This window comes from Macaca nemestrina, chromosome 12 (genome assembly GCF_043159975.1).
Source record: "Macaca nemestrina isolate mMacNem1 chromosome 12, mMacNem.hap1, whole genome shotgun sequence".
Classification (NCBI taxonomy): Eukaryota; Metazoa; Chordata; class Mammalia; order Primates; family Cercopithecidae; genus Macaca; species Macaca nemestrina.
The window spans coordinates 69,068,256-69,077,439 of record NC_092136.1 but is presented as its reverse complement, the minus strand read 5'-3'; the positions used below and the strand labels follow the sequence as shown (position 1 = coordinate 69,077,439).

The window sequence follows — 9,184 nt, the reverse complement described above, 5'->3', positions numbered from 1 at the left end:
CCTCATAAAATGAGTTAGGGAGGATTCCCTCTTTTTCTATTGATTGGAATAGTTTCAGAAGGAATGGTACCAACTCCTCCTTGTACCTCTGGTAGAATTCAGCTGTGAATCCATCTGGTCCTGGACTTTTTTTTGGTTGGTAGGCTATTAATTATTGCCTCAATTTCAGAGCCTACTATTGGTCTATTCAGGGATTCAACTTCTTCCTAGTTTAGTCTTGGAAGAGTGTAAGTGTCCAGGAAATTATCCATTTCTTCTAGATTTTCCAGTTTATTTGCTTAGAGGTGTTTATAGTATTCGCTGATGGTAGTTTGTATTTCTGTGGGGTCGGTGGTGATATCCCCTTTATCATTTTTAATTGCGTCGATTTGATTCTTCTCTCTTTTCTTCTTTATTAGTCTTGCTAGTGGTCTGTCAATTTTGTTGATCTTTTCAAAAAAACAACTCCTGGATTCATTGATTTTTTGGAGAGTTTTTTGTGTCTCTATCTCCTTCAGTTCTGCTCTGATCTTAGTTATTTCTTGCCTTCTGCTAGCTTTCAAATGTGTTTGCTCTTGCTTCTCTAGTTCTTTTAATTGCGATGTTAGAGTGTCAATTTTAGTTCTTTCTTGCTTTCTCTTGTGGGCATTTAGTGCTATACTTTTCCCTCTACACACTGCTTTAAATGTATCCCAGAGATTCTGGTATGTTGTATCTTTGTTCTCATTAGTTTCAAAGAACATCTTTATTTCTGCCTTCATTTCGTTATGTACCCAGTAGTCATTCAGGAGCAGGTTGTTCAGTTTCCATGTAGTTGAGCGGTTTTGATTGAGTTTGTTAGTCCTGAGTTCTAGTTTGATTGCACTGTGGTCTGAGAGACAGTTTGTTATAATTTCTGTTCTTGTACATTTGCTGAGGAGTGATTTACTTCCAATTACGTGGTCGATTTTGGAGTAAGTACGATGTGGTGCTGAGAAGAATGTATATTCTGTTGATTTGGGGTGGAGAGTTCTATAGATGTCTATTAGGTCTGCTTGCTGCAGAGCTGAGTTCAATTTCTGGATATCCTTGTTAACTTTCTGTCTCATTGATCTGTCTAATGTTGACAGTGGAGTGTTGAAGTCTCCCATTATTATTGTATGGGAGTCTAAGTCTCTTTGTAAGTCTCTAAGGACTTGCTTTATGAATCTGGGTGCTCCTGTATTGGGTGCATATATATTTAGGATAGTTAGCTCTTCCTGTTGAATTGATCCCTTTACCATTATGTAATGGCCTTCTTTGTCTCTTTTGATCTTTGATGTTTTAAAGTCTGTTTTATCAGAGACTAGTATTGCAACTCCCGCTTTTTTTTGTTCTCCATTTGCTTGGTAAATCTTCCTCCATCCCTTTATTTTGAGCCTATGTATGTCTCTGTGTGTGAGATGGGTATCCTGAATACAGCAGACTGATGGGTCTTGACTCTTTATCCAGTTTGCCAGTCTGTGTCTTTTAATTGGAGCATTTAGTCCATTTACATTTAAGGTTAAGATTGTTATGTGTGAACTTGATCCTGCCATTATGATATTAACTGGTTATTTTGCTCGTTAGTTGATGCCGTTTCTTCCTAGCCTCGATGGTCTTTACATTTTGGCATGTTTTTGCAATGGCTGGTACCTGTTGTTCCTTTCCATGTTGAGTGCTTCCTTCAATGTCTCTTGTAAGGCAGGCCTAGTGGTGACAAAATCTCTAAGCATTTGCTTATCTGTAAAGGATTTTATTTCTCCTTCACTTATGAAACTTAGTTTGGCTGGATATGAAATTCTGGGTTGAAAATTCTTTTCTTTAAGAATGTTGAATATTGGCCCCCACTCTCTTCTGGCTTGGAGAGTTTCTGCTGAGAGATCTGCTGTTAGTCTGATGGGCTTCCCTTTGTGGGTAACCCGACCTTTCTCTCTGGCTGCCCTTAAGATTTTTTCCTTCATTTCAACTTTGGTGAATCTGGCGATTATGTGTCTTGGAGTTGCTCTTCTCGAGGAGTATCTTTGTGGCATTGTCTGTATTTCCTGGATTTGAATGTTGGCCTGCCCTACTAGGTTGGGGAAGTTCTCCTGGATGATATCCTGAAGAGTGTTTTCCAACTTGGTTCCATTTTCCCCCTCACTTTCAGGCACCCCAATCGGACGTAGATTTGGTCTTTTTACATAATCCCATACTTCTTGCAGGCTTTGTTCATTTCTTTTTCTTCTTTTTTCTTTTGGTTTCTCTTCTCGCAAGAAGCAACTTTATACAACTGATTACTATTGCATTACCTGGAGTAAATGCAAAGCGGGCAATGACGCTCAATAACTCTGCTTCCACCTTCCAGCTTACTGGCTTCCAAGGCATGGAGAAAGCACAGCACTGGATATTCATCCCATTATTGGTAGACTACATCTCCATACTTCTTGGCAATGGAACTCTTCTCTTTCTCATCAGGAATGATCATAACCTCCATGAGCCCATGTACTATTTCTTAGCTATGTTGGCAGTTACAGACCTCGGAGTGACATTGACCACAATGCCCACAGTGCTAGGTGTTCTATGGTTAAATCACAGGGAGATTGGCCATGTGACCTGCTTCTCTTAGACCTATTTTATCCATACTCTTTCTGTCGTGGAGTCAGGTATCTTGCTTTCCATGGCTTATGACCGTTTCATTGCTATCCGCAACACCTTAAGATATACCTCTATCCTGACCAACACCCAGGTAATGAAGATTGGTGTAGGGGTATTGACAAGGGCTGGTCTGTCCGTTATTCCAATAGTTGTTCACCTACACTGGTTTCCCTATTGTCGATCCCAGGTACTCTCCCATGCTTTCTGTCTACACCGAGATATCATCAAGCTAGCCTGTGCTGACATCACTTTTAATCATCTCTATCCAGTTGTAGTTTTATTTGCAATGGTCTTGTTGGACTTTCTCGCCATCTTTTTCTCCTACATTTTGATTCTCAAGACTGTCATGGTCATTGGTTCTGGAGAAGAAAGGGCCAAGGCCCTCAACACATGTGTCTCTCATATCTGCTGCATCCTGGTCTTCTACGTCACTGTAGTTTGTCTGACATTTATTCATAGATTTGGAAAGCATGTTCCTCATGTGGTTCACATCACAATGAGCTACATCTACTTCCTTTTCCCACCTTTTATGAACCTGGTTATCTATAGCATTAAAACTAAGCAGATTCAGAATGGTATACTTTGCTCATTTTCTCTGCCTCGCTCTAGAGTGTGACATTGTTCTACTGGTCTCTGAGGAATAATTCAGGGAAACTGGACAGGGTGACAATGTTGCTGGCATAAGTAACTAGGGAAAGTAATTTCAATGAGAACTAACCAATCCCTCAGCATTTCAGTGGAAATCAACCAATCCCTCTGCTACTTAGAACATTATTTTACCCTGCCTGTCTATTGCTGATTTGTATATGATGTAATATATGTACAACACTAAGCACATATCTCAGTGCTCAACTGATACTGTTTTCCCAGGTAAATTAACTCACATTGATTAGCCTATGGCTGGCACCATGTACATACATACATACTTACACACATACACATATATATACACACACAGATACATACACACACAGAGTTATATATATACTTAATATTTATTTAATATACTTAATTTTATATACTTAATATATATAATAGTGCATGTATGTATATGTGTATGTATAAATATTATAGAAATAATATATTACAAGAAACAATATATATATGTGGACCAAATTATATATATATAAATCTTGGGTCTATGATTTGGGTCACCCATATTTCAGTCAATGCTCATTGCCCTCCATATGGTCCACATGTGTTGGTCTTGTTATACATAGGAATAAAGCATTCTTGACCTCAGACATAGATCCAGTTTTCTTGCTCATATGGAGCTGGCTGCTGTTTCTAGAAAACTGCACATTGTGAAGAAATGAGCTTTACTCTCATTTCTTCAATGAGAGTAAATCATTTCCCTCAATTCAAAATGATGAGTCTGGGGAAAGTATCTCTATGAGAAGTGTCTTCAGTTAAAACTTTGAATAACAGTTATCAAATAATACTGATAATAATTTAAAAACAGAGATATAATTTCTAATTCAGATGACTATTGTCTTGATAGTTAATTCCAGTTACTACTGAACAGAGAGATGCATTTTCATAAAGTAAAGTGGCATGAGAGGTCTGGTTTAAAGGTACATCCTAGATAAGACTAGATGGCAGTGTCTGGCATGTGCAAAATAGCAGAGGTGAAAAACAGTTTTGGTCATATGTGGCGGGTGGGAAGGAAGCGAGAGGATGGAGGCAATGCTCATAACTAGAGGGTAAAAAGGCCTTTTCTGGCTCCAAATACCTTTCAAAGTTAATTCTGTTCAGAGTCTAGGCATGAGGAGAGGGGGTTTGTGGTCCTATGGCCAGGTGAAGAGCCAGTATCCATGACTCAAATGACAAGTTTTAAATTAATTTTAAAAGATATTCTTTTGACCAAAATACAGGGTATGAAATGCTTGGACTGCACAAGGGGCCACCCAGTGACCAGCCAGCTGGATGTCCCTCATCTCTGGCCTCTGTCATACTGACACTCTGAGTGATCTATGGCTGCCCACCTACTCTTCATCACAGAAAGGTGGGGATTTTTTAGAATTCTTGGGATGTATAAATAACATGGAGAAAACAAAAATAAAATAATATCTTTACGATAGTTTCCAGGCTAGTAAATGATCTTTATCTGATTAGACCAAAAGATTTTGTTTGTTTTACTGAACTTGGCTGTGTGTCTGTCTGTAGCATGTGTGAAATTTGCCTTTCTCTTTTGTAACTTCTTGACTGTGTGCTCCAGGATGGTAAACATAACATAATTCTTATTCCCTACTGTATTATAGAACCTCTCACATAGATCATTTTTAACAAAATATAATTTTTCATTAAAATGAATAAATAAAATGTAAAGTGATCCATGTCTTTGTATGTGTCTGTTAGTTCTTCTGTCTGTTTGTCATTGTTCTCTGTATTGTCTTCCACGATATGGGCAATGTTTACTTAATTCTGTTCTTTCTTTCCTTGCACTTTTGGGAATGAATTCAGGGGGATTTAAGCCATATCAAAGAAAATCTTCCTTGACTCACCCTCTAGGTCCAGTGATCCTGAAACCTGCCATAGCAGGCTAGTATAAAGATAATTAAGACAACAATATATTTTATAAATTCTGTAAATGGACACATTTGACTGACAACCCTGAGTTTCTCTCCTCCCTTTCTGTTCTTCCTTATACTGAAGAGATGTGATGAAGAGACCAGATAAAAAGTCCAAGAGAGGTGAAAGACTGGGACTTGCAGTTTCTCTTTGTGGAGTCTTATGAAACAGAGCAGAGCTCTGGGCTCCCGATGGTCCCAGAAGAACATATCAACAGTAAGGTCAAAGACCTCACCCCTCCTCGTGATCCTCCCCTCTGCCTCCCGCCCCTCTGTGCCACCAGCCACACTGAGCACTCAGCTCCTCCCAGCTCCCAGATCCACAGCCCTGGCCAACATCAAAAGGGCATCTTCACCAAGAACGAAGAGACTCAGCCACTCAGAAGAAAAGGTCCTCCAGAAGCCAGGGAAAACTGGTGAGATAAAAGACAAACAGTTTGAAGAGTATGTCCAGAACTTCAAGCCGCAAGAAGCAGAGGGTACCAGACCTGAGAGAACTCTGAGGATGTTTAGAAGCAATCAAAGGCATTCAAGAGACCTTGACGAAGCTGAGTCACTGCGTGAAGTCTGTGCGCTGGATTGGTCTGGGCAGGAAGGTGTGAAAATGGTTGGTGAGAAAGGTGATGTGCTCTGGAAAGATATCCACGAAAAACTTGTGATGCATCCTTGCTAACACTGGAGAACTACCTGGACCAATTTCCTGACTTGAAGAATCGCATCACCAAGTGCAGCAGGAAGCTGGTGGACTATGACAGTGCCTGCTCACCCCCATCAGGCTCAACAGAGCTTCAGGAGGAAGGATGAGAGCCTCTGTCTAAGGCAGAAGTAGAATTTCAAAAAGCATAGAGAAGGTTTGAAGGTTAATGTTGACTTACAAGAAGAGTTACCATTATTATGGTCAAGACAAATTGGATTTTATGTTAATACTTTCAAAAATGTCTCCAGCCTTGAAGCCAAGTTTCATAAGGAAACTGTGGTGCTTTGGTACAAACAGTATGAAGTGATGATGAAACTGGGTGACCAGTATGCTGACAAGGTCTTCAACATTCAAAAAGCCACACCCAGTAATTTGGGTCCTCTCCACATTGCAAAGATGTCCTTGGCCTAGGGAGCTTTCACTCCACCCCAGCCCAACGACTAGTTCAAATGAAACACTAGCACCTGCTTCTCCTGTGCTAGCATGACCTGAGTCACCCTTGCAGTCCCATCTCTGTCTAAAGTCACTTGATAAAGGAACTGCAGCAGGAAAATATCATCTTCACAGACTGTCCTAAAGTAAGATAGGTGATATGTACTGTATCCACAAATCATCTGTAACAGTTATGTTTTCAGTGGTGTGTCATTTCAAATAAACCTTGGGAAATCTCTAACAATTACCTTAAAAAAATTTTTTTTTGAAAAAAGAGTAGGGTCAAGGGCTGTAGGTAGCAAAACTTTCTTAAAGGATCAATGTAATGCCTTGCTCTGATCCTATAGTGACATATGCTTCAATATAAAGACAAGGTCCTGGAAGTTCTTTTAAAAATCTGCTGCAAAAAGGCCATCCTCCCTACATTTTCTTTTCTACCCCTATGTGATGCTTAAAATAAATCTTATTTCTGGAGATGAGGCTAATTCCCAAACCCAGATTCAGGAAGAAACCTTAGGGACTCCTGCTCCAAAGTTCCAAATCCCTCAGGCTGGGAGAATAAAGAAGGAGAGAGGAGAGAGAAGTGGGCCTTATGGAGGAGTTTATGAAACTAATGTTCTTTGCAGCTTGGCTTCTGGGTATAATCTAAAAAGGTGGTGTTGGATCCAGTATCTTGACCAGGCTTAGGGATTCATAGTCACGTCTATGGCAACAATGAACAGACTTATGAACATTAAAGGTCAGTAAAGGACTACAGTGTGTCTTGGCCTGGAGGCTCAGCATAGGCAATAGGGGGCATGGCAGCGCAGAATGGGCAGTAGACAGTTGGTTTATTGGAGATTTCAGAGGGAAATGCAGTAATATATCAGTCAAGATGTGATGGGGTATAAGACTGTATCATCCCAAAGACTCTCTAAAATCTTTAGAACTTGGCTTCTGAATAATCTCTTTTGCAAATTCCTAGAAGAGGGAAAATCTTAGATCTTCTTTTTCATTCCCTAGCAGAGAGATCTAGTTAGGAAAAAATCAAGCTGAAAATCCATGGGAATAGAGAAAGATATCTCTGGTATAGTTCCGGACTCTGGTTTGCATTGTCTGTTTCCTTTGTTGCTCTCTTCAGCTGCATAAACCAGCTTCCTCTTTGCCTCTATATGTTCCACGAAGTACTTACTCCCAGAAAAGATGAAATTAGAGTGAGGATGGGAGTCACTGTAATGACAAGGGTACAGACTAACAGAAAGGAAAACTTACCAAATAGATTAGTCTCAGATTGTGTAAAGCAAACTTTGACATGAGACACAATGCTTTAAATTGCTGCATATTCCCAGAAATAAGCCTAGTATCCACCAGAAAATGTATGCAAATCCTTGTAAACAAAAGTCAGAGAGAGCTTGTTGGTTCACTTCATTCCATATTGAGGTATCAGCACTGCAGATTTTGAAGATCTCAAACACACTCAGATAGACAGTGATAGTGGATCTCATGTCTCTGTTGGGGTATGGGGTGGATAAGGAAAAGTGTTCACTATTTTTACCAGCAGGGGAAACTACCCACATGAAAATGGTGCTGGATGCTTTGGACAAAAAGCCATTCAGAGCCATAAACGATGGGAAGATGATCAGGAATTTAGAGTATTTGTAGGTCAGATGATCAGTCTATGGCTTTGGAAAATTGTGAACATTACTTGTTGAGCCTTATAATGAGAATGTGATGATTAAATCAGGTCTGCTGGATACTGTGAATCAGAATAGATAACATCGCTAGATATAATTACCTAGTCAGAGAGCACAGATGAAATCAGGAAAGCAAAAGTTAAGAAATAACAGAAGTCTTCCGGTGGCAGAGTGGCGGCTTAGCCTACTGGAGCAAAATGGAGCTCAAGGCCATGAGCAGATACGACAGCCCAGTGAACCTGGCTGTCTTCCCCCATCTGATTCTAGTGCTTTTGACCATCGGCATGCTCTTCACCACCTGGTTCTTTGTTTACGAGGTCACCTCTACACTTGTGATATCTATGAAGAGTTCCTCATCTCCTTGATGGCCTCATTCTTCATGGGCTTTGGAGTCCTCTTCCTGCTGCTCTGGGTCAGCGTCTACATGTAAATGCCCAAGAGTAACAACCAGCAGCTTCATTGAATCCCTGCTTTTGTAAATTACTCTTTTTTCTATTGCTGGAAGTGTCCCGCCTGTTGCTCATAATAAAGGCAGATGTATGGCATAAAATAAATAAATAAATAATAGAAGTTAGGCAGGGATTGGGGCATGAAGGTTGAAAACAAGAAGGAAAAGGAGCCCAAGGAAATGTAAATGTTGTAAAATGTGCTAAGTGGCATTAGCACATGTCTGGGTGGCATTCCTCCATGAGAAAAAGCTTCAGGGATGAAAGAGACCCTGAGTGTCTTGAAAACTCAAAGTTTTATGAACAGAATGATTAGTTTGGAGAAATCATTTTTCATCAATACAGGATCTCAAGTGTTTCCCAGCAATGAAGCCAACCCCCACCCCACCCCCCCACACACACACACACTGGTAAGTGGGCAGATATCGTTTTTCAAGTCATGAAGCAGCAGTCTCGGAATTATGGAATTTTTTTTTTTCTTCAAGCTATGGTATTGAGTACATGATCCTAATCACCAATTAATTGTTGCTTTAAGCCCTTAACCTCTTGACACACACACACACACACACACACACACACACATATACTCTCTCTCTCACACACACACAATCATAAACACACATCACCACCACCCAGCTCCATGAGTTACTCTCACTATTTTTATTAAACCAAGCACAGATATCAAGTTTTTGAGTGTGAATGCAGAAAGAAGATATATTGAGGTAGATTTTTCTCATAGATACTGCTAAGATT

At 40.0% G+C, this 9,184-nt stretch overlaps 1 protein-coding gene and 1 pseudogene across 1 annotated transcript; both read left to right on the top strand.

Annotated features, from left to right (window-relative positions):
* The first annotated feature begins 2,290 nt into the window (after nt 1-2,290).
* LOC105468906 (olfactory receptor 51B6) lies at nt 2,291-3,229 on the top strand. Its single transcript, XM_011719402.2, is given in 1 exon segment — nt 2,291-3,229. A coding segment is annotated over 1 exon segment (939 nt).
* A 4,953-nt stretch (nt 3,230-8,182) lies between these two features.
* Nucleotides 8,183-8,415, top strand: LOC105468617 (dolichyl-diphosphooligosaccharide--protein glycosyltransferase subunit TMEM258 pseudogene; annotated as a pseudogene).
* Nucleotides 8,416-9,184: the final 769 nt, after the last annotated feature.